Source organism: Scatophagus argus, chromosome 4, assembly GCF_020382885.2.
Source record: "Scatophagus argus isolate fScaArg1 chromosome 4, fScaArg1.pri, whole genome shotgun sequence".
Classification (NCBI taxonomy): Eukaryota; Metazoa; Chordata; class Actinopteri; family Scatophagidae; genus Scatophagus; species Scatophagus argus.
Genome location: NC_058496.1, coordinates 11,318,445 through 11,343,899, shown reverse-complemented (window position 1 = coordinate 11,343,899; position 25,455 = coordinate 11,318,445). Strand labels below are relative to the sequence as shown.

General features: G+C 41.6%; 3 protein-coding genes across 5 annotated transcripts in view; 2 read left to right on the top strand and 1 right to left on the bottom strand.

Moving 5' to 3' along the window:
• The window catches only part of dock8 (dedicator of cytokinesis 8), a 49,288-nt gene extending 41,775 nt beyond the window's left edge, over window positions 1-7,513 (bottom strand). The window contains exon 1 of the mRNA XM_046387696.1: window positions 7,264-7,513. Within this exon, the coding sequence (XP_046243652.1) occupies window positions 7,264-7,316 (53 nt within the window). The 5' untranslated portion in view covers window positions 7,317-7,513. The remainder of the gene's footprint in view (window positions 1-7,263) is intronic.
• A 1,478-nt stretch (window positions 7,514-8,991) lies between these two features.
• cbwd (COBW domain containing) lies at window positions 8,992-21,711 on the top strand. 3 transcript variants are annotated; one of them, XM_046387693.1, is made up of 16 exons: window positions 8,992-9,118; window positions 9,541-9,705; window positions 9,914-10,000; window positions 10,490-10,586; window positions 10,846-10,937; window positions 12,859-12,918; window positions 13,560-13,597; window positions 14,819-14,865; window positions 15,576-15,662; window positions 15,838-15,882; window positions 16,517-16,573; window positions 18,303-18,354; window positions 20,037-20,105; window positions 20,225-20,290; window positions 20,448-20,574; window positions 21,225-21,711. In XM_046387693.1, exons 2-16 carry the CDS (start codon window positions 9,585-9,587, stop codon window positions 21,302-21,304), a joined length of 1,125 nt encoding a protein of 374 aa, XP_046243649.1. In that variant the 5' UTR covers window positions 8,992-9,118; window positions 9,541-9,584; the 3' UTR covers window positions 21,305-21,711. The 3 variants fall into 3 exon arrangements, with proteins under 3 accessions (XP_046243649.1, XP_046243648.1, XP_046243650.1); XM_046387692.1 differs by having other exon boundaries at window positions 9,005-9,118; window positions 9,546-9,705; XM_046387694.1 differs by lacking the exons at window positions 8,992-9,118; window positions 9,541-9,705; window positions 9,914-10,000 and adding an exon at window positions 10,017-10,191.
• A 632-nt stretch (window positions 21,712-22,343) lies between these two features.
• On the top strand, window positions 22,344-25,341 carry foxd5 (forkhead box D5). The gene has a single exon (XM_046387695.1). It carries the CDS (start codon window positions 23,642-23,644, stop codon window positions 24,707-24,709), a length of 1,068 nt encoding a protein of 355 aa, XP_046243651.1. The 5' UTR covers window positions 22,344-23,641; the 3' UTR covers window positions 24,710-25,341.
• The last annotated feature ends 114 nt before the right edge of the window (window positions 25,342-25,455 follow it).

The following is a 25,455-nucleotide window of genomic DNA, read 5'->3' as shown; positions in this document are numbered from 1 at the left end:
CGCGACAGCAATTCGAGCATTGTTCCTCCCTGCATTGGTTTGAATTGGTCAGCCATGGTGATGCCATTCAAACTATTGTTTGCTCTCTACAGAAGCACGTCTCTGCTGGCCTCATAAAGGCTTTGTCATGCTGGCAGCCATACAGGCAGTGGAATAAATATGGTGTCCTGATTTAAGGGTCAGACTGAGCAGAAAATCAACATGACATAGGAATGGAGTAGTATTCAAATATATTGGGTAGATGGGGTGTGTGTGTGTGTGTGTGTGTGTGTGTGTGTGTTTGTGTGTGTTTGCCTGTAACCTTCTCCAAAAAGAAGGATGAACAGAGAATGACAACAACAAAGCCAGTGTCCCAATTCGTTGCCCACATTTCAGCTCTATGCAACGCTGAGCTAATGCACTGTGTATTTCTTCGCAATTAATCTACTGGATCATTTGAGCCTACACAATCGCTCCTTTATTCTCCGCGCTTCAGTGATGAGAGGCCAGTTTTGTGTGTATAAGCATGAGTACATGTGTCCATTTTTTTGTTTGTGTTACAATTGCTCTTATTTGTATGTGCTTATTTGGCATGTGTGAAAGCCAGAAAGAGTTTAATGCGACATTGCCACACAGGGGAGAGTTAGAGGGCAAAGACTTAAGTAAATGGGTCACATTCCCGACTGCTTCCCCTGTGGTCATCTCATGGGTTCATTATGTCCCCAAGGCCATTGTTACGACAGCTCAGTTACTAATTAGCGCCACAAACCCATAAACACCAGTGCAATAGAAGAATGCCAGCATGTCAAAGCCACTGAGGCTGCAGACTCATGAAGCATGTAAAATCTGTGAGACGGCCTCATGCAAACATCTGAAAACTAATATCATAAACGTTCCGCAGCAACACTGAACCACCAAACAAGAATAAAAGCTAGTAAAAATGCATATGGTTTACAGTTCAATTCAAAGGGCCATAATGAAGAACACAATCGTCTCTATTTGAGTCTGAGATGTTTATAATACATTCCCGCCCATATCATCAACCACATAACATGCAGAGTGAACACAGTACTGTACATAAATGTCCAGGGAAGGTTACGGGTGGGAGAACAGTATAGAAATTTACACAAAGAGCAAAGTCCAGCAGTGCAGCACTGTATTATCTAAACACATACCTACTCCACAGTCAAAGAGAAGAGACAGGAGAGAAATATGACAGCATGTAAAAAGTAAAAATCAACAATGGAAGAAAAAATACAGGGCTGCAAAAAAGAGCCAACGAAGCAAATTACAACACACACCAGCATGCTGATTTCCACAATGAGCAGACACAGACACAAATACAGGAATGCTTGGCCACATTGTCAACTTTCACTCTTTTATGAACAGCTCTGTTATGCAATTGTGACTTGTGCAAAAGTCACTTTAACTTACAAAGTAGACTATAAACGATATGATAACAGGGTGGTGCGAGTGTACATATGTCCTGCTATACAAACACTCACACCTTAAAGCTCCTCAATACAACCACAATCCTCCAGTGCTGGACACTTTGCAGGTGTATTAGAGCAGTATGGCATTGCCTGGCACAACGGCACATAGAGTCAACAACTTAAAGTCTCTTTTTACACACTTTCTTATGCTTCTAATGTCTGTAATGAACGTGCTGAGTTACTTCTTTCAATGCAATGAGACAAATCCCTTAAGGCTGTGGAGCTTGACGACACTGTAGGTAAGAAAACAAAGCTCCAGCAAGCTTTAGGTCAATACAAGGAATAACAATCTCCGCACCTCCACCTTAACACACGTCTGGGCACGAGGCCAGAATATCACTTCTGACTCTTTGGTCAGACTGGTTTTAAGAATGTTTCACTTTGAACTGTGAATGGCAGGAAAGGTTGATGGTTGGGTTTTGAAAATGAAAGACAAATTCAGCAAACAAGAATGACTTTCCTTGCATGAGGACAGATTGTCTGTTGGGTGTATTAGGCTTGTACCCAAGGCAATCTAAACCCTGTAAAACCCTCTCATAAGCTGACTTCTAAAGGAACCCTACACAGTGTACAGACTGAGCCCATTACCACTCCAAAACCAATATGTCCCCTCCCTCAGAATCTTTCATAGCCACCAGAGAGAAAATGCTCATGGACACCAACCCACACTACTGCAAAATACGCATACATATGCTGACACATTCAGGGGCTGTCTATAAAAAGACCAGGCAAGTAAAACAGTAATCAGCTCTTGCCAAAATAGCCGAGTAGACATTATTTTACCACGAGTGGACAAACAACTTGTCACAGCAGACAGCATCTGTCATTCTCTTTAACAGGCCTGTCTTGGCATCATTTATTACATAAAACCAAAGCTGCTCTTGTCAAGAAGCCCAAAAGCTGGGCTTCAAGTTTGGTAATTTGGGTGAAATGATAGCAAAAGCAGCTTGAATCATGAGCCTAATATGACTTGACTGTGACTTTTTAGTGAAACTGTTAAGACTGAACAAGTCATGAATTCTTGCAATGGATGAACCCAGAGACAACACTTTAAAGAGCTCAAATATTTGACTACCGACAACACCAGTAATACTTTCAGCTAAGAGAACACCAAAGGTCAGGAAGATCGAACAGGAAGAGTTCAGTTCAAACATAGTAACACCGTCTTCAGTAACAGCTGTTATTAAGGTTGACAGATGTGGTCTGGAAAGCAGCTTCTGACATTTCTGTGCCTCATCGGGGCACAGGGCATCAGGTCTGAGTTCTCTGAGAATGACCATAGTGGCTTTCCCTGAGAGGCATATTTTTCGCCACCACCCTTTCAGAGTGAAGACGTTATCCTAAAATAAAATACAAGCAGACGGCGAGCACAGCGGAGTGATCAGAATTTGAATCCCATCTCACTCCAAAAACATAACGTGTGGTTATGTTTGCCGGCAGTGCAGCCACTGTCTTTATTACAACATACACTATCTGTGTAGTGACGCTTAAGAAAGTAATCCATGGCTCCACAACAAAGTCGGGGCAGAGGTGCAATCTGCTGCATTAATAAAGTTTTACGGTACCCAGATTACGTCAGTGTTGTTTCCTGTGAGTAACCTGATTTCCTGTATGCATGTAAACATAATGATTGTCACAATATAACAGGCTTCAAGGCCTTAAGGTCAAGCGAATCCACAGAAAATCAATTTCATAATGTCAATAAATGCTCCCTGTTTGGGATGGTATATTTGAATTTCCATTAAGAAAATCCTTCTCCAGCTTCCTTTGTCTTTCTTCATGAGCTATAATTAGAGGAAGTAATCAACACCGATGAGGACGACACTCTTTAAACAGCTGCTACCAGGGAAGTAGCTGAAGTGGAGCCAGAATTACAACAGCAAACTGACAGCAAACTGCAGCAATGAATCCAGAGTGATGACAGATCGGGCACACTGTTAAAATAAATACAGTCTCAGCATATTTGGCCTAATTATCCTGTCTTTAAGTTGGTAACAGAGCTGGAAACATATTATAAATCATATCACACATATCAAAATCATCACCATATCACTGCTTGGTATAATAATTAAGTATTAATCAACTTGACTACTTATTTCATTTGTTCATATTAGACAACAAAGGTAGATGAAGTGTAGATTTACCAGACAGTGTTGTTACCAGCTGTAAAAGCCTGGATTATATTCATGATTTCCCCTCACCAACCAACTCATATCATGCAATTAAACCTCTGACTCTGTGTTCACTGTCTGTCTTTGTTAACTTATGTACCCACACAAAAGAAGGCTCGGTGTCAGAACTCAATGCCTTAAATACATTGACCAAAATAAGTACCAAGTGGTATTAAAACTTCTCCTGTCAAACAGTACCTGTGTTGTATTGCATGCAGATTTTTGGCAAAACATTTACTCCTGTTACGGTTTTGTTCTCAGCCAATCACTGCAGGCGTTCTTCAATTTAACATGACGTGGAAAAAATGGGAAGGACAAGTAATAAAACACGTTATCGAGCATGGAGGAAAAAGGTTTCAAATGAAGTGCTCTATTGGTTCTGATATTACTTTAAGGGCACTGGTAATGTAATTTTTTTTGAAGGACACCCAGCCGTACAAGGTAAGAGATCTCATTATGGGTTCCAGAGTGAAAACCTTTTAACATCTCCTCCCTGTGGAAAGAAGTCGACCCCTTTTTGTTACGTCATGCTGTCTACGCAGGCCTGCACTTGCTGTATGGTGTGTTCCAGTTAACATTTCAGGAATCGTTGGCCAAGCATTCCTCAGTTTAAGTCCACCCCATTTCTTAATGATAGGTTCCCCCAGATAGAAAAATCTATAATTTTACTCGTGATTATCTTTATTTAGTCCTTACGACACAACTCCCAACCAGCATGCTGCTCAGCCAGACAAGAGTCCCCTATTATCCCTATTATCATCATTATTATCAAGTCAATCCACTGGAGGTGGGTGGATCCTTTAGCTTTCATTTTATACCTAAAGAAAAAAAACCTTCTCCCATAAATATCTCCACTGGGAAGAGAAGAAACACAGGAAATAAGAGGGTAGTGTGGTGTACATGACAAGAAGGAGGGGAAGCGGTCCAAAGGGATGCCCCCACTGTGTGTCTCATACTATCATATGTCTCCAGACTTAATGGGTCTTACTGCTATCAGCACAATCACAGCTCAGCTTCCTGTCAGAGGGAGGCACGCACAAACACAGCAGTCATTTGGCAGGATTCAGGTCACAGACGGCTCCAAGCAAGAAAAAGTGACCAAATAAAACTTTTAACACAACTTGAGTGCATTAACCGTAGACCAAGTCATTTATTGAATGTTTTTTTTTTTTTGGGTAGCTATGAGTCATTTTTTGACACTCCACCCACCGCATCACTCGGTGGCCCACCAACAGTCATGAGGATTAACAGATGTCATTAACCAGGGCCCAGAGGAAATCACATGCAACTCAATCCGGATCTCCCTGTCACTTAAACGTACAGAGCGACGGAGGCCCCACATCCACAGCTGTCCTCACACCTGTTACCATATGCTAATAAGTAACACCATGTTCAACAACAGAATATCAAGTGTTCACTACCTACAGTCTACTCACCAAAGCTGAAAACAGTGCCACACTTACCATGTTGGCCTTTTGAATTTTTAACTGACATATTCTCCCACTTCTTCTCCATTCCTCTTTTTTTTATGTGTTTATTAAGAAACACACATTTCCTGATTTGAAACTGCCATGAACATAAAAAAAAAAAGTGAAGTGAAACTTGGTTCACAGTGTGCAGGATTTCCTTCATGCTCAATCCCGATAGAGAGATGGAGAGATGAACTGCTCATGAGCACATATAGAATATTTAGGGCTTGACACAAGACCTTGCCTCAGTTTGGATGACAGTTAACAGGTCTTCCAGCTTACTACATAACACTTGCTTCAATTTGTGACCACTGTTCCTCTTAGTAAGTGTGGCCTCTTTGTGTCTAGCTTTAAATGCCACAATTATGTAGGCCGTTAACCTTCAGAGACTACATTATTTTGCAGTTTATTTGACCAGTGCACCTGAAATTTAGCCCATATGCTGGATCATGATTCTTGAAATGGCACATATCAAAATGCCCTAATGGACTCCAGGTATTTAAGACCAAGGCACCTTTGTTGCATATCATCACTCCTCTCGCTCACATTATTTCCAGTCACCTCTCTACTGTCCACTATTATAATATAAGATGAAAGGCTTTCAAAATCAAAGTACTGATTGTCTGATGTTTTTTAAAGCTTACTCAACCTAGCATTGGCCCTAGACTGGCCCACCTCTGAGTCCATCTAAGAGTCCATCTCCAAGAGTTGTACACATGTGTTGTACATAACATAACATAACAAATAAACAACCTGAAATTCTGTTATTATCACTAAATCTCACAGCACCCGGAGAAATCACTGTCAATGGACACAAACCGTGTCTCTTTCACAATCGCTCGCTGGCTGTGCTGTTTGCACCTTCACGACCACATATTCCACAACACTGTGCTTTGCTACAGCACAGCTTCTTCTAAGCAGCCTCTCTGCTGGCTCATGGATTCAGGCTGTGACCCGAAATCTCTCACATCACTCAGCAGCTGAGCTCAGCTCTGCTCAGCACAGCACAGCACAGCACAACACAGCAAGTATCCATGAGTTCTCCTGGCTGTTAAAAACAAGATTATGGCGCATTCACTGCACGGCTGCATCAGGACTGATTCATTAAAGTTAATGATGGAAGAACGTAAATTAAACATAACTTTTAAATATAAATCTTAGATTTTCGTCCAAGTTACAAAGTTTTAGACGGCACGCTTGTGAAAGCTGCAGAAGTAAGGAAAGAGATTTTTGGTTAGGAGTGCTTTAAAGAGAGGATCAAAGGGGATTAAAGCATGGACCCAAAAAAAAAAACAAATGTTAGAGTAAACAATTTGCTTCCTCTTCATCATCCACCTTCATCAAAACTGAAGCGTGCACTCGCTCTACCCGCATCCACTTCCACAATGTGAATGAATCCGGGTGCACCGTTAAAGTGCAGCAGCATCTTGTACAAAATGCACAACAAGGCAGTCTGTTTGACCTATTAGCCCTGGAGAGGCTTGATATGCCTGTGCTGCTACTCATAGGAAGTATTTGTTTTAATGAATCTTACTGGGGGGGGGGATACACAATAGACTTCCATGTGCATACTTCCTCCACACCTGGTCAGCATCTCAGCAGGAACTATGACCACATCCCTACTCATTGATAGTATGCACTATGGGCCAGTCAGACCCTACACACCACAGGAAACGGTCACATTAGAAACAGCAGATATAGAATCGGCATCCTCATCCTTTCCTATGAGGAAATGACACCGATAGAATACAGATTTGTCAGCTTAGTGCGGAGGGATCAGCACGGTTTCCCCACAGCAGAGTATTAGTGTGTGTAAATAATGGTAAAACTAATGGATTCGTGATTGATCACATGGCTGTCTCCATTAACAGAAGTGAATTATTTCCACTGACAGTGGAGTTGCAGTTAAGTTGTTTGTTTTTTATCCTTCAGGCTGTTCTTTTCCAGGACAAAGAGAACTAACCCGGAGTATTAACATTCACAACATGTGGCTGCCTGCTCCACTGTGGAGTGCCTTCCTACTGTCAAGACACTACTCCCTCCTCGTAGCTCCGGAGAGGTATCAAGAGTTCATTCACCCGTATACCAAACTTGACACCAAAACAAGCGGAGCTTCATACAGGATATATATATGTACATATACATATTTACCTGTTGATTTTCAGAGCGAATGCCCGTCGGTCTGCGCTGCCCAGAGAGGCCATGAGTGAGTCCAGTTCGGCGGCGCTGTCTTTGGTGTTTTCCTGCGGTTTCGGCGCCTCGCTGTCACCGCCGCACCGCCGCTTCTCTTCCACGCTACAGCTCAACTGTCATGTCAACACTCATCTTCCTTGTGGCGGCAGCGGCTTCACTGGGTGTAAACTTCCGCATTTGAATTGAGCCATCCCGTTTATGTGTGTGTGTGTGTGTGTGTGGAGAGAGAGAGAGAGAGAGAGAGAGAGAGAGAGAGACGCTGGAGGCGCGAGGGTGGGAGGGGACGATGGGACAAGTTGGATGAGGCACGCGCGCTCCCTCGCTGCGGAGATAAAAGCTTTTGGGTTTTCTTCACTGGCAGCCCCCCCCACACGCACACACACACACACCGCCCTCCTCTTTCTGTACAAAGCATCCACACCGTGGGGGCCTCATGCTGTACAGTGTGAGAGAAACCCGGTCAAGTTTCTGATGAGTGAAAAATGAAACAACCATAACAGCAGACAGGGTAGTTTCTGAACTTTTTGAGGCCCTACACTGATCAAGCAATCCGTTTTTCCTCCTCCTCCTCCTCCTCTCTCACTCTCTCGGCTCTACATTTAAGAACATCACACATCTCAAAGTCAAATTTCATTCATGTCATTTCTGAACTTGAATTTCCTTATGTGTCTTTTGCAAGACGCTCAATTTGCTCTTTTAATCCACCATAAGGGACAAAAATGTGGCTTTGATGCAGGATCAACTTAATATTTCCCTATTGGATAGCTTGTCTGACTTTGTGGTGAAAATTAAAGGTAATATGAATTCTAACTCTTTACTTGGGATTGTTTAACAACATTATGGCTGTGGCTGTAACTCTGACGGAAAGGCTTGACATCCTTCTCAACAAATATGCAGAAAGCCTCCACCACAGATGTGCTTGGCAAGTTTCAGCAGACTTTGTAAGATATAGTGCACTGATGAAGCATGTTGGGATGGGCATCACACGGAAAGTCTTCTACTACTGGCACATAAATAAGGCTTATACATAGACATACACATAAAGACTGTTTTTACAGCTAACTCTGCGCTTCTGTGTCATGACTGATGACATCATTTTATCTTAGTTTATGTAAAATTTCTTTCTGAATTAGTTTTAGGCATGTGATAGAATTTGTTTTATCTGTTTAATGTATTGTTTGAACAATAATATCTTTGTTATGTGAATTTAAGTGTTTACATTCAAGGAATAGACGTAGCATCCAATTCAATAGATCTGTAACTCTTTAGATGTCAGTATAACATGTTTTACTGCAATGTTATTGTCAAAGAATGGTGTTAATTATTTGTACACTTTCTGTGCGATGTGCTGCAAGTTCCTTTAAAAAAATATATAAGATGGCAGCTCTGTGATATTCAACACTTAGGTTATTGTTGTTCTTATGTCGGTGTAAGGCGTTTCAGGTAGCCTGTATTCACCTTGTATGCTCTCAATGGTTTCTGTCGCCCTCTTGTGGTTGATACTAGTCAGTATACGATTACCCCCCCCCCCCCCAAAAAAAAATACATATAATAAAATGTTTGTGTGTTTATTGTGATTCAACAGTTGTCATTATTATTTTTTTAAAAAATGTATTAGTATTCCTTATATTCATTCCTCGCTGTTGACTTTGTATCTCGACTACTGTAAACTAAAGCGGAACAATTAATCGACCCTTCAGTACTCGAACGGAGCCTTTACTGTGTAGCACGCTGTCAAAACCCAAAGCAACAGCAGAGGAGATCGTTTTTGGTTAAAACTTTGAATATCTACTTCTACACGAGGAACAAATTGGTAATATGCTTAAAGTCTTTATAAATCAGAGAAATTCGGTTTGTTTTGCTGTCGTGGCGTATTGAGCAGGTAGTGGGAGAGGATAAAGTCAGACATATGCTAAATGTTTGCTATGCTCATTCAGCCAGTACACACTTTGCAGCTAACACTGTAACACTGTTCACGTTATCTGTCTTCTGTCGACGTAAAAGATTTCGTCTAGTAAAAATGTAGCTAATCAGTCTTGTTTGATGCAATTGCACGAATAACTTTAGGACTAAAAACTCATCTATAAATGATCTAAACTAAATATGATAGAATATTACCGTAGGCTGTGTGATGTGTGTCAAATATATATGGCTGATATATGTTTTTGTTCATGATTTGTCATTAACTTGAAATCTTATTCTTCTTTTTGTTTATCAAATGTCCTCTTGTCTCAGATCAGGTCCCTCTTGAGTCCCTGTTGACAAACGCTGTTTCTGGCATGGATGGTGATGGCGTGGTGATGGAGGAGGAAGATGACTGTCCTGAGCTGGTGCCCATCGACAGGCTGCCTGGTCCTCCTGCAGAGCAGATACCTGTCACCATCATCACCGGCTACCTTGGTGAGAGATCTGTATCTGTCACAGCTTTAATGAGCTTATTCAGGGGATTACAGGCTCAGATATTCGTTAGTCTCCCCTCAACACAACCACTATGTAGAGCTTCTCATAATTGTTACAGGTTATTTTACAGTGGCAACTGTTGATGCTGCACCCAATGATTAATTTTACACTTCCTTAAAAAAAAAATCATGTTTTTGTCTCTTTGCAGGTGCTGGAAAGACAACACTCCTGAACTATATATTAACGGAACAACACAACAAGCGAATTGCCGTCATACTCAATGAATTTGGAGAGGGTAAACTCCTTAATGTCTTTCAGAGAAATCAAAGATAGTTGTAGTTTCACCTGAATTTGTTCAGGCCAAACAAAGAAGCAAACAAACAGAAAATACTATGAACTTATTGCCTGGCTGATGATTGTTGTGTTATTTCTGCAGCTTTCCACAAGAGAGCAGCATGGTACCAATTTTGCAGAAAGCTGAAAGAAGTGTGTTTTTACTGTGTATCTAAAGTATCTAAAGGCTGCAAACTGTGGTACAACAACATGTGTCATTTGCATTAGACTTAATAATCTCTTCTTATAGTTTCATGGCTTTATATTAATATTGAATCAGACCGGTTTGGCCAGTTTTCTATTTTCTTGTTTTTTGTTGAAAGGATCTGTAACATCTTATGTTTGGTGTTTTAAAATCTGTAATTTTACCGTGCAAAATATGCAGCAATATGTATGTTTGTCTTTATCAGCTGATTCTGATTGATCTGCCTTCCTCGTCCTCCACTTGCAGGCAGCGCCCTGGAGAAGTCCCTTGCAGTGAGCCACGCAGGAGAGCTGTACGAGGAGTGGCTCGAACTGAGAAATGGCTGCCTGTGCTGCTCCGTCAAGTACGTAGAGTAACTTTATCCCATTTGGTTTTACAACGTCAATTAAACCAGAAGAGTTGTTGCTTTAAGTTCTGAAGATAAGTACGCAGTAATGGTGTTTTACATTTATTTTAGTGACAGTAGTAGAATGTCTGGCATTCACTGGGCTTACACGACAATAGATTCTTGCTTTATGTGACAGTCTGTGCCCTTTTTCTGTAAACAAAATGTTCTGCATATGCCATTTTTAATAATTAGTTGCGGTTTCTTCAATTTTCAGGGACAATGGTCTTAAAGCCATCGAGAACCTGATGCAAAAGAAAGGAAAGTTTGACTACATCCTGTTGGAAACCACAGGACTTGCTGATCCAGGTATTACACATTTTGCAAAGTTAAATAAGATCAGTTATCGTTTAAATCTGCGTTTGATTGTTAAGTAGACCATTATTTTTTTCAAGTTCTGGCCTTGGGAGCCTTATAGAAAGTTATCTGCCTCTATTGTTTCACTCTGAGTTGGATTGTGTGTGTGGGCCAGAGGCAAAGAGAGGATGCGGTTCTTTCAGCCCACACACGCACAAAAACACATGCACGCGCTGAGACACACGAAGTCAGCTGGCACAAACACCGCCGCAGAGTAAGAAAATACAACATGAACACCGACCAACTTGTACAAATGGTGTTGGCAGAACTAAAGTAACTGCTGACACAGGCCTTGCTCCCTTTGCTAACCCGCACCATACAGAGCTCTTTAAAAGTGCGCCATCACTGGCCCTTATGGTCGGACAGCATCAGCAATAAAGGCCTTTGAGAGGTGGGATCTGGTTTCTCGTGTCCCTTTGAAAACCCTGCAAAAACACTATGTTCCAAAAACCAACTTCTGTGTTATGGTCACAGTATCTGGAAGCAAATGAGTGATGAATAAGCAGCTGTGAAGTCATGTTGGAGTTTACTTGTTGAGTGTCCTCTATTAATATTACCATTCTGGACTTTTAGGTAAATTCATTTTCACCCAGAGTCTGGTTAAATATTTATTTATGTCCTATGGAAAAAGCCATGTCCTAAGACCCTTTTTTCTTTTATATGTGTAAATAATGGTTGAACCCTTGCAGATTTCTTTGTAAAGCCCACATCAGAAGTTAAACATTTTGTAACTCTGGGGAGCAGACTTGTTTTGCTGTGACAGGAGCATTCAAGGAGCCTATTTCCATCAGCAACAGAGAAAAAAAAAAAAGCCCAGCTGTCCGTTCATCTCTCACCTTTGAATCAGGAAATCAATATCAGGCCATTACAGGGCGAGAGCTGTGGCGACTGGGGTGTGTCGCTAAGTGACAGGTGTCAGGAGGCACCGGCATGGGCAGACACACACCACTGGGCCTCGCAGACAGAACCAACAGAGCACGCTCAGACTGGGGCTGTCCTCACTCCTCTGCCATGTCATTGGCTGAGACAGGCTTTTTATCGACTGGGACAGGTCTGTCATTGGCCCTGGCAGTGCTGTCAGTCATAACGGTTCCCGGGGGATTTCTCCTCTCCGGCTCAGGAAAGAGGTTGGATGAGTTATGTGAAACATGCCACTCAAAAACAGTGTTTTCATTACGCAGCCATCAAATATTTACAATGCTTTCTTATTCTCGCTTGGCAGTTTGACAAAAGTGCATTATGTGAACAAGCTGTGGCTGGCATGGTAACATAGGGTCTTGTAATAACCACGTCCACGGGAAAATAGAAACAAACCAAATATACCAGCAGGAGATAAACAATTGAAAGCTTGTGATATTGGTTTTATCTGCTCCACAGATTCTGCATGCAGACTTTCTGAAAATAATGCAATACTGACTTTAAACCCAAAACCTTAAGATGTGGATGTCGCTGAATAAAGTTAATTCATTTAATGCTGAAATGATTTATTTATTAAAGGATGAAATACAACAATTTTGATGATCTATCAATATCACCCCTCAAGTAAAAATGCCAAAAGAAAAAAAGAAAATCAGCTTCTGAGTTTTGCTATATTTCATATTCATATCCATTAGGACTTTGTGATCAGGACGTCTCACTATTTTCTGATGTTCTACAGGCCACGTGATTAAACCATCAATTGAAAAAAAAAATGTTGCGACGTGCTCGATGATAAAAACAATCATTAGTTGCATCAAAAAGTTCATTTAAATACTGTTTTAAACATGATATGTGCGTAATATGATGTACTGTTTTGAAAACTTTAGATTTGTATGTAACTGTGGGTTTCAGCCGTTTACAACAGACCGTTATACCAGATTGTATCCTCTGGCAGGAGCTGTGGCCTCCATGTTCTGGGTCGATGCAGAGCTCGGCAGTGACATCTACTTGGATGGTAAGACTTTAGTGACGCTGCTTGTCTTTGTCCATCATGCGAGGAAATCAGAAGCGGCAATACTCTTAACCTGTTCGTCTAGTGTGTGTCAAACATCAAACTTCTCAGCCATCTCTGGTTTAACTTAAGAGTAAAAATTCAATTTGGTGCTCTCTCGTGAAAACATTGTACTGACAGATGGAGAGGATAGAAGGCTACATTTTTAAACTTAAAAAGAAAAAGTCCTTTCTAGCGAAAGACTTTATATTAAGCTTCTGTATTTCTTCTCTTCATCAGTTACTAATCTGAAGTGCTATGATGAAAGATTTCTAAATCTCATCTTCAACAAAAGTCCAATTTTGAGGAAACATTTTTTCTGACTTGCCCATATTTTCTTTTCATGTGTTTATGTTTTAATGGTGTGTGTGTGTGTGAGTATGTTTGCATGAACGGTGTCCCTTTCCTCACATTAAATGCTCAGCTGTCTGCTCTGTTGTGACAGGCGAGCAGACCAAAAGTCTACTTCAGAGAACTCAGGGAAAGTGGTTTAGACAAACGGACAAAACTCCACAGCAAAAGGCAACCGCAATTCAGAAAGGAATGTGCAAAAGAGTTGTGGCACTAGACTGACTCACTGATCACTATTGCTTTGTCGTTGTTAGGCATCGTCACTGTCATCGACGCCAAGTATGGACTGCAGGTATGTGCGAAGGAGATGTTTGAGAAGTTTCTTATGTTTAGCAAATGTCATGTAAAAATCTTAATTTGTCAGATAAATGTGGAGCAGAAGTAAAAAGTGTCATTGGAATGGATTACTTAAGTAAAGTACGAGTACCTCAAATTTGTACTTAATGCAGTACTGGAAAAAAATTGTACTTAGTTACATTGCAGAGTCGTCTTTTTTTTTCTTTTTTCTTAACTCATTAACAAAAAACCATAATCAGAAAAGATGCAATATTGAATATTGTCATTGGCTCCAGCCCCGATCTTCTTGTTGCCAAACTTTAATCATCAGCACTGTTTTCCAAAATAATTGTGCTTTTGTAACTTTAAATCCCAAATATGCCGTTCAGCTTGTGAGACTGACGTAAAACTCCCAACAGCACACACACACACATACATACACACACACATCCTGCCTTTCGTGTGGCATTTAAAAGGGACAAGACAAGTGACACCCAGATAATGGGCTCTAATTTGAAGGTGTCATGCTCGGCGAGGTGACACATTTCATGGCCGAGGTGCTGCTTTTGTGTTCTCATTGGAGAGCGAGGCAAGATGAAGGAATAATGACAGAGAGAAGGAGAGGGGATAACTGGTAGTGAAGGAGTAATTGATATCAGAGATGTGACCACTGTAATAGGCCTGTCACATTCACTCATCTCCCTTTCTCCCCCATCTGTCCCATAAGCTATCCATCTGTCTGAGGGGTCTCAAGTTAACGTGTGCTACTGGGCCCTCACGCCCTCTGAAGGGCCTTTGTCTGTCAGTGCAGCGGCCGGCAAGTGGCCGTTCTATTACCTTTTTTTTTTTAAATACATTTTTTGTCATTCAGTTCCCTCAGAAATGAAGCGGCGGTGAAGCGTGCAGTGACAGATTAATGTCAGATTGACACTCCGGGGTCAGGATCCAGTTTAACACCTCCTGCTCTGTCTGTTGTTACATATTAAACCGTTCTGGAAAAAGCTGCATCCCCTGCGTGGGCACAAGACGCAAACAGAAAATGAAGAGTGATCTCCTGTGGTTTCATATGTTGAGAAAGTCACTTAGTTTGCAAAGATGAAACATCGGCCTTTCTTTGTTGTCTGTCTCTTTTTGTGTTGGCTGTTTCAGACACATGCATCTTTGTTTTTTCTACAAAGTTTCCTTTCATTTTCTGATTGCACGTGTAAGTCATATCCACTTTCTCTGCTTCCTGTAGCAACTAACTGAGGAAAAAGCCGACGGACTCGTTAATGAAGCAGCCAGGTATGTTTGCTGTAAAATGTTTCCTTTAGGAAATACAGTTATTCGCTTTTGTTTTTTCACCTTTTTGTTTATGGATTAAACAAGCATGATGAAACTTATTAATGAATTAGAGCTAGCTGTTTCTCTCTGTTTCTACTCTTTGTGCTAAGCTAAGCCAACCGGCTGCTGTTGGTAGCTTTATGTTCACCGTACAGATATTTGAGCGGTGTTTCATCAACAAGAAAGCGAGGAGGCTCGTTTCCCAAAATGTTGAAGTATTCCTTTAAGACTAAACAGACCACACTAGGCCTCATGACATGCTGTTCTGAGGCGTACTCCTGCCACCCGCCTCTCTGTCTCCCTGGGCGTCTCTCTGTTTGTCTCTTCCAGCAGCTGCGTGCTTGTTGGTGTTGAACAAATACTCTGATGAAGAGAGACCAGTTGCACGACCCTTTGCATTCTTGCTCTTTGTTTGTGTTTTCACCTCCAAGCTAAACAGCACTCAGCTCCCATTTGAGTTTGGCATCTATTGCCCAATGCCACCCACGAAAAGCCACAGAAATACACAAGAAGTCTTCTGATAAATATCATGAACACAACTTGTTAGAGATATTCACACGGCGGCGCATTCCTGATGTAGCTGGTTTAGAGGACTTTTTGTGATCCTTGGTGTGATCCTTGTACAAAATGTGTCGCCTGCCATGCCCACGTTGTATGTAATGTCTTTTTAGGCAGATCGCTGTCGCTGACCTGACCATAATCAACAAGACAGACCTGGTGAATGAAGAGGAACTGACTCAAATCCGAGACGCAGTCAGGTCAGCTTCATGTACTTTTACTACTTATAATATCTGTTTTTCCGTGTTCTTTTTTACCTAGCTTTTTATGTACAACAGTTGGCCTCGTTCTTCGGTCAAGAAAAGTAAAGTTGTAGGGTAGTAGGAATGAATTTGTCCCTTGTCTAAATATTAGCCTTTTTTCTTCTCATTTCAGATCTGTAAATGGTCTCGTCAAGATTGTAGAAACACAAAAGTCAAGGTAAGTTGCTTTTTGTGTTAGTAGCTTTGTGTCGGGTGTGTAACAGATGAAATCCACGTGGCGCTCCTGCTCAGATCTTTATATATCAAAGATGAAGCAATTCAGGCGTGTCACTGGTCAAGACAAAACCCCCAACACACACACACTCACACGTATACATACACAAACTGCTGCACTCTGAGTAAACACCAAACCTTCAGTGGTCTCTAGTTACCCACAACTCTTTGCTCTTTGACCCTGGATCTTCAACCCGACTTGGTTGCATATGTGTGAATGTGCGTGCGTGCAAGTATGCGTCTGTATGTGTGTTAGCATGTTATTGACTCCAGGTAGCATCTGGCTACACAAGCAGTGTGTATCAAAGGTTTGGGTGTGTTTTGGATCCCGCACCCCCACAGAGTTCAGACCAGGGTGAACAGATGAAAGACGCCGTGCAACCAGGGGTTAATCCGAAAAACAGCCCCACACGTTTCTGCTCCAGCCACTTCACTCCTTCAGCCTTAATGTTAGTTTTAGCCAACTTGTGGCAAAAACTGAACTTGTCCTTCTTGATTTATTGCCTACTATGGTGTAGTTTGATTTTAAATGTAACTTTACTTAAAAAAGTAATGCGATCAGTGATCTTCTTCCGCAGGGTGGATCTCTCTGAAGTGCTGGACCTGCATTCCTTTGACCCTAAAGATGGAGCAAAGTGAGTTGGTTTTGTCCATATTCATGTTCACAACAATCAAGAATAAAAGTGTTTGGGGTTTTTTTTTGTTTGGGACAGTTCACCAAAAAAATCAAAAATACATATTCTTAGCTGTGGTGCTGTTCATCCAGCTGGATTTTTTGGTGTGAGTTGCTGAGTTTTGGCAAGTTTTGAGACATCTTTGACAATTTCCCCACTGCGGGACTAATAAAGGCCTATCTATCTTAGGTTAGCATATAGTGAATGTAATGATACTAGATGGCACTTTGCTCGTTACGCTCAATGCACCAAATAAAGGACTTTTCACAAATGACAAACTATTTAATAAATTACTGTGAACCCTTTTTGTGCATTTTGTTGCTGCTATTTCCTGTTACTTAAGGGCTGACATACTGTATTTGTTGATAACAGTGTGTTGGTTGGTAATATCGGTCATCCCAATGTGTGCGACATACATTTACAGTGAAAGAACAAGAACTTATTTTGACTGCATTGACGGCCCTTGTCGCGAGTCTGTCTGAACTGTGCACCCAGCAGTCTTTGATACTGTTGCTCACCATGTTTCTCTCTAATTAACGAACTCTTTTATAGAGCGTCCCCCTGTTACACTGCGGGGTGGTCATCATATTGTGTCCCCTGTAGAATGTCATTCTCATGAATAGAGTCGGTGTTCATCCTTTCATGTGAATGTAATGGGCCATGGTGTTAAAGCTCTCTTACATGCCCTCACTCAGTGTCTCTGAGACCAGCTGCAGAGGATTAGAGCTGTGTGTGTCCACTGGCTCCCGAGGAGTCCCCCTTGTCCCAACAGATAGTTCCTTTCCCCCTGCCTTTGAGAGTCCAGGCCCCTCCTCCCCTTGATCCCACGCTGGCTGTTTGAAGCGGCCCCCCGCCGCTCCGCCTGTGTGGTACTAACAGCACGCAGGGCTCAAGCTGCTGGACACAACATTTAGCCTCCTTGTGAGGTCAGAGAGAAGGGGGGAGGAGAATGAGGAGGTCTGATGGGGAAAACAAGGGCTGTTGATTGTTTGGTGGTGCTGTTTTGTAGGATTTGCCATTTCTAAAGTTTTCATAAGTCCATTCAAACCTGTGTCATTAAGCACTGATACGGCATGTCTGACCGTGAGAGCGGAAAATCCTCAAGAACATTTGTGGCTTCAGATGAACATTTTATTTAACTTTTGTTTAATCTTAAAAAAAATGTTTGTTTGTTTTTTTTATTCACAATAGGTTTAGACAGAAAACACAAATATGTCACCAAATAAGAATTAAGCAGAAATGCCATAATAAAGTCTTGAATAAAGTCGGTCAGTCAGTCATGTAAAACATTTTATCCTAAAACAACTCAAATGGAAACGGAAAGATTTTTGTGATCCCTGAAAATAAAGCAATATCGATTCACAAAGCCACATCAGTGGTTGCGTGCACCCTTGTATGTCAGTCTGAAATGTCAGCAGCCACGGGAGAGAGAGCACACAGTTTAGTCAGCAATATTTAAAATGACAAAATAATATCTTTATTGTGTGAACCTTTTTACCAACACAAGATGTGTCTGCCCGTCATCATACAAAAGTAGCAAAAGCAGCCATGTGGTACAGCTGACGGATGCATTTGAACTGTTGGTCCGAATGATATGCAACATGGTTACTTTCTGAGTGGTAATGAGTGTATTATGTTGGATGAACAATGTTTAAGGTTTAATCATTTCTGATTTCTGTCTTGTGAAAAGTCTAGCAGAGAAGCTCCGGCTTATGAAAGCCACGAGGCCCCATCTTGACAAGGTATTGCTTGAATGCGCGTCCGTAACTTTGTCTCGTTCATTCTTTTATACTCGCCCTGCATGCCTTTCCTTCCAGTTTTTCTTGATCTGTTTGCTTATTTCTTTCAACACATCATTTCCTGCAGGTTAACGCTGTGCTTTGCATTCCCCCGGGCTGTGACACTCTAGTGAAAACTCCCTCCCCGCTTTGGTTTATTTTGTGTTGAGGTCAACTTGAAGCTTTTGATGTTTTCTTGTTACACCACAAATAGACCCAGTCTCAGTCATACACTGCAGTATAATCATCCTGTAGGCTTCAGGAGACTCGACACTAGACTCGGCTAGACTGAGTAGAGTCTTGGGTACGTGTTATGGCTTTACAGTTGTTTGAAATGAAACCAGATGTCATAAAATGTAGTATACAGACAGTGTTTGACCTTTTAATGAGCAACTGAGCATCAGATCTGAATGGGATACACAGCTTATTTTCAACATTCAAGCACCAATTAAGTCCAGTCCTTTTCAACGGAATTGTTAATTGTTAAAAATATTTATCCCAGGATTAATCTCGCACCACTTCTCTTGATGTTTCCGTCAGACCAAATGTCTTCTCGCAGCAATTAGGCCTCATGTTGTTTTCAGTTGTGCTTTATACAACTTTTATCACAGGATGAGGAGAGATGAGGGTTGTTTGTGTGGGCAAATAACGGCATTGTTGTCTGTTTTCTTCAGGTTCCCTTTCCCGCATGAAGCTCAACCGTTCCCTCAAACCCTACCCCTTTCTCCCCCTCCTCCTCCTCCTCTGCCCCATGTTGCTCTTTTCATGTAAATGAGAATGCTGTTTTTCTGTTGTTATACCAAATGACAAGGAAGTGTGTAACTTTAACACTTCAACACAAAACCCCCAAATATCTACAAAGTGCCCTTTTAATGCTGTAAGGAAGTATGGAGAGGAGAGAGAGAGTGTGTGTATGAGAGAGAGGAGGGAATGGAGGGGGTGTAGGCAGATAAAGTGGGGTGCGGTAACCAGGTTTCAGGTGCAGAGTGGAGCTGTGGTTTTTGACACAGTCATTGACAAAGTCATCAGCCGGGGTGTAAAAACACTTCTATGGCTTAACTTTCGTAATGACTTTTCTGGTTTCAGTGAGTCGAAATGATGTTAGTATGTGTTTAAATTAAGTGTTGTCAGTGAACTAAAAGTCAGCCTGAAAACATCTCACAAACATAAGCGCCGTGATGGAATGTAACTTAAACGCACTTGTACTTTGCGTGAGTGTTTCCATTTTACGCTACTATGTTGTTCCACTCCGCTACATATCAGTTATAAGCCATCCAACAGTTTCACTAAAGTTTCTTAAAATTATCTCCACCTCGACAACATTGAAATGTTGCTTGCATGTTAAGGAATAATATTCCTGTAAAGATATACATATATGTTAATTTGACTGTTTTAATGTACATTTTACTGATGATACATATGTGCTTTTGAGTGCAGGACTTGTAATGGAGTACTTACATATTGTGGTATTGCTATTACTAGGTAATCTGATAACTTCAGTCACAACTGCTTACAACTTTAACGTGTTTTCTTAACATCTCATTTCTTTATCTGGATTTCACTGATCTTAATATGTTGGAAAGCACAAAATGTTTAATTTGCTGTAGACATTAATTTCTCCATATTATATTTGATGTCATCCACAGAGTATTTTAACTGTGACGTTTGAAGTGGTTGGAGATCTCCTAGAGGATGCCTTGAATGTTTTCATCCAGGTACACTCACTTTGCATCATTCAGACCCTCCAGTTGGTGTATCCCTGATGCCATTACTAATTAGCCCTAACACAATATAGTCCTTTGTAAAGTAAACACCCATTTTCGACCGTTTTCAGGATCTGCTATGGGAGAAGATGTTCAAAAACAAAGAAGGGCAACCTATGACTGTCATCCGGTTAAAGGTACAGTAAAGCACAATAGTCACCCCAGTGGAAACTGTGATCAATAAATGCCACTTTATCATCTGTATTATTCGGTTCCAGACTCTTCATTCAGTCGTGGCTAATGTGTTACTCGTGACTTGTGACTTGACGTTTGTTTTTCTTTTTGTGTTTCCAGGGCATAGTATCAATTGCAGGTAAAGCCCACCAAGTGATGCTGCAGGGGGTCCATGAGCTGTATGAGCTGAATGAGACACCACAGTTTTGGGAGGAGAACCTGCGGATCAACCGACTGGTCTTTATAGGTGAAGACACACACACACACACACACACACTCACGCCTTTCATATATGGCTCTTTACACAAGTCTTACACACACACACAGAACTCATTGAACTGCATAAAAGTGATGAAATTTGATATTTTTAACAATCTTCTATTGTTTTGTATGTGCTAATGGAGGTAGTACAAAACCTTTATTGACAAATTTACAGTTCAGCAGTTTTCTGATTCTAGCAAGTAGTTCTTGGCTGTAAAACTGCTTCATAATTTTGAGTAACGCCTTATTTAACAAGTCCACAATTTCCTAAATATGTTCCCAGAAACTAGTAGGTAATTTAATACAAATTATCTGGAAAATAGATACTCTTTTCCTATGAGTCTGTTACTCATTGCACAGCATGTGAACTGAACCTGCAAAAATGTGAAATTTGTCAACATGCAAGCATCCAATGAAACAACATGGAGCATTTATAAGTGAATAACAACTGAATATTTCCTTGAGTCTCAGTTGAGCTTTTCTTTCAAGGGAGATTCTCTGGAAATTGGCAGCTCAACACAACTAACAAAACTTAAAAATAACAAGAAACAGGCCCCTGTTACTGTAGGAATGGCTGACCTTGAGAACCAAAGTCGCCCATCGTAAGCTCACGTATGCCTCCGTTCCGTTCTGCAGGTAGGAACCTGGACAGGGACATTCTGCAGGAACAGTTCATCTCTAGAGTGGTGAAAGGAGCAGAGAGGAAGTTGTTGTAAGTTCTTCTCTCCTCTGTGCACTAAAAAACTTTTGATTCTGGATCAGAATCTGTGACTTTGGTCATCCATGAATCTGGGACTTCACTCCTTTCCTACAAGAACATAAGTCACATCAGAAGATGGTTAAGATCACAGTAATGGCCCCTAAAATGTGCACGCCGCACACACACACACACAAAAAGAAGCTCCAAAGGGCCAGAGGTTTAATCAGTAAATTGTATTTTTTACAAAGAGGAGAATCTGCAATTTTTGAAAGTTGTGAACCCAAGTTGTGTTGGAAGTTGCAAATACCGTATCAAGTGTGGTACTTTGTAAATGAAATAACTTCACTCATGTTTCTGGCTTTTAACATCCTGGGTTTTTGTTTTTTTAATTATTCAAAATAAAGTTTTTTTTTTTCCTGAACATCTGTGACTGTTCTGATATACCTAAAGAAAATAATGTTTTTAACCATCACTAAAAATGGCTATTTCGAGCTGACAACGGCAGACTATTAACATAACAAGAGAGACAAAGTGCCTTTGTGTCGAAGTGGTAAGTTCACTATAATACTCAACAATGTGTGATAAATGCCTCCAAGAGCATTAACATCTTAGCTCTTATTGTTACGAAACACATACAAAGACTTAGTAACTTTTGCATCCAGTCAGCTACTGTGATTATAGCAGACTGTTTGTTTCGTAAGTCTGATATTTCAAGTATTGTAGCTAAAGTAATGTTTTACTACTAACATCAACTTAAAAAGGCCATAATAACTGGCATTTATGCCATGCAAAACTAAATTATTTTATTATTTAACAGATCCATCGTCTAAATGTCTGGGTGGTACCTTCACTGTATTGTTGTTACTAATTTTATTTAATCTGAAATAGGAAACTGTTTTTACTTATTCCTGATGAAAATGTGATGGTTTACTTTAAATTAAAAATCTTCAGTCATCTTATTACCTGCCATCTAGTTTGCCTTGTTTCAAAATACTGCAAAAAATAAAAACAGCAACCATGTGCAACAATGTGGTTTATCTCAGTTATCCCACAGCAGTTTAACTGAGGATTTCATTTATGAGTAAATGTTGAACTTGTTGCTGCTGTGTGAGGTGTCATCACTCCGTACGTGTCGCTTCAGTAAGTTTGAACTTGTAACAGTTGACAAATTACAGCCATTTTATTTTCTGATATCTGTTACGTGAGCCTTTATTGGAAGTCATGTGAGAACCATCTCTCACCCACTCAGGCAGTCACACGGTAGGGACAGTCAGGTGACGAAGTAGGTGGAGTTTTCCCACCTTGGTCATTTGCAATGGAGATAGTTTAGCAGCACGGATTTATCACATATCCGCTGTTGGACCGGTTTGCTTTGAGGATTGCTCTGCTCATTCATCCCGGTCGTAAAGCCGACCTGAGCCCTGCAGCCCAGGCCTCTCTGTGCAGCTGAGCCGTTTCCTACTCAATTCTGATGCTGATGGCCTCGTTAAGGCGACTATTACCTCTTTTCTCTGCAGCCTGCGGGAAGCCCCACCACGGCCATTTTCATGGTCACACCACCCACGGGCATCCAGAGGTGGCAAACTAAACGAACCTGCGGGGGTTTGAAGAGGGAAACACTTTGTTTCTTATCACGAGCTAGGCGTGGTGTTAAAGTTCCCAAGAACACACCATCTCCTGCTGTGTAGCTGTACGATTTGTAATATCAAATGATTAAAATGTCAAGATTGAACATGATTCAGCCACATAGAAATTCATTTTGGTAACGTCCGCATTTCTGATGCAGGAGGATGACATCAGGCTCACGTATATGCTTCTGCTGCAGGAGCGCAAAAAGTGTTGACCTGAAATGGCGCTGTATTAATTGTAGTCTTGTTTTTAACTCGTACTCACTAATGACTGTCTTAATACGAAGATGCGTAAGATCTGAAGCAGTTCGTTTTCAGTCTTACATTTACTACTTTGAAGATTCTGAATCTTGAAGATTCACTCCAACCGTCTGACAACTTAAACGAAATGCATACATTTTTTGCCAAGTGCACAAACTGCCGTCGAGAAATTGGGTTTTCTTTGGCTGAATAGTCTGTGCGCACTACAGGACTCCCCAAATCCCCCCACCTGTGCGCTTCCCTTCTCTGGCTCCCCGCGGTGAGGGCCTACTCTGATAGGTCCAGAGGGTTAATGGGACTGGCCTTCAGGGCAGCAGGCTCTCAGCGTACAGTATAAAGCCTCAGCTTTCATTACTACAGCAAACAGATGGTTTACAGGGTTTGAGAGGAACCAGACCTTTTACGCATGAATAAGAGCCTTTTGATTTTTACGCACAGCGTTTTGGAACACTCTGCGTGCGAAGATGACTCTCTCCAGTGAATTTGAAGCTTCACAACACGCAGCTTTGCCTCTAGACGAGGATGAGATTGACATAGTGGGCGAGGATGAGCCTACCCACGGGCGTTTATACAGAAATGAGTGCTCCACGGACCCCGGCTCCTCGGCAGAATCTGGCGCTGAATTTGACTCGTCAGAGCCGGACTCCTCGGGGGAAAGCGAGAACAGTTTCTGCGCAGACGCACCGCCGTCCAGGAAAGCCCAGAACAGCTCGGTGAAGCCTCCCTACTCCTACATTGCCCTCATCACCATGGCCATCCTGCAGAGCCCGATGAAGAAGCTGACGCTGAGTGGCATCTGTGACTTCATCAGCAACAAGTTTCCCTACTACAGAGACAAGTTCCCCGCTTGGCAGAACTCCATCAGGCACAACCTCTCTCTAAACGACTGTTTCATCAAGATCCCGAGGGAACCCGGAAACCCGGGAAAAGGTAACTACTGGTCTCTGGACCCTGCTTCAGAAGACATGTTCGACAACGGCAGCTTTCTTCGGCGAAGGAAGCGCTTCAAGCGAAACCACCCCGAGCTCAGCAAAGACGGACTTATGTTTTATTCCAACTTGAACTGCTACCGGCCATACGGGCAACCGTATTGCGTACAGGGCCAGGTAAGCCCCCCACACGCTGCTCCTATCCGGTACATGCCCCTGCAGGAGAACATCATGATGCCCCCCTCTTCCTATCACCTCTTACCTCAGACTCTGAACACTCACGGGAAGTGCAGTGGGCCTAAAGACTTCAGGGCGCAGCTTTGCGCAGCAGAAGCCCCTGAGCCAAAGCCTGGCCCGCAGAGAAAGTGCTCTTTCAGCATCGACAGCATCATGAGCAAACCCACTCCCGTCAATCCACAGAACCCAAATCCACAGCAGAACCGTCACAGCGCTCTTGGGTACAGTCATCTCATGTCGGGCCCTGCTGCCTGTCTGGTTCCGACGATCCTGCAGGCTCCCAGGACTCCATTCTGCCCTCCTGCCATGCTGAGCACTGCTCCTTTAATAAATGAGCATCTCAGACTCTCTTACCCTCCCTGCTGAAGGCTTTTGTCGTGTGAAACCTCTCAGTGTCTAAATGTTCGATGCTATGTGAAGACACGTTTTTGTAGCTCATTTCTTAAAGAAATGTTTTAATTGCATGATATTTATGTGCGTTGACAGTCAAAAGGAATGTCTTTAAAGAAACCAATGTAAATAAGATGAGTGCTAATATATTTGTGGAAGTTGCTGCAGTGGAAACCCTCGTTGATGAATGTGTTTTTGTTCTTAATTAACGTGTCAAAATAAATGAAAATATCTGACATTTAAATCTCTTTATTTGGTCTAGTAATTTCCTGTTTAGAGTCTATTCTTAATATAACTTTTGCCGCAAAAACCAAAACAAACTAAAAACCTTTGAGTTGAAATAGGCCGAAATTCGATTACGCTTCAATTTGAAGCGTTTCAAGCAAAAATAATGATGATGCCAGCTGTTCAATTAAACTTGCAGAGGCCCCCGCTGATGAAATGACGAAACTGATCAAATAAATTTGAGTGTGATTTTCAACTGTTTAAACCTCCGCAGTTTATTCTTCCTTACCCCAACATACTTCTGTGTAAGAAAGGCATTGAAGCGTGTCCCTGTCGTAACCATTACGATTCCATTTCTCAGAATTAAGAGTTTAAAGGATGAATAGTTTTATTTACAACAACAACAAAATAATTTAAAATACAGAATATGCGTTTATTTATTTCAAAACTTGAGCGCTCTTTGTGTTGAGGAAAAGTTCAGTTCTTGCTTCTCGCCT

What these genes read in the sequence shown, in the direction of transcription:
- foxd5 (XM_046387695.1), top strand. Translation starts at nt 23,642, where the DNA reads ATGACTCTCTCCAGTGAATTTGAAGCTTCACAACACGCAGCTTTGCCT.
- cbwd (XM_046387693.1), top strand. Translation starts at nt 9,585, where the DNA reads ATGGATGGTGATGGCGTGGTGATGGAGGAGGAAGATGACTGTCCTGAG. An exon ending in ACTCAATGAATTTGGAGAGG is followed by an intron (nt 10,001 to 10,489) that starts GTAAACTCCTTA and finishes CTCCACTTGCAG; the next exon opens with GCAGCGCCCTGGAGAAGTCC. An exon ending in GTAGAAACACAAAAGTCAAG is followed by an intron (nt 15,883 to 16,516) that starts GTAAGTTGCTTT and finishes CTTCTTCCGCAG; the next exon opens with GGTGGATCTCTCTGAAGTGC.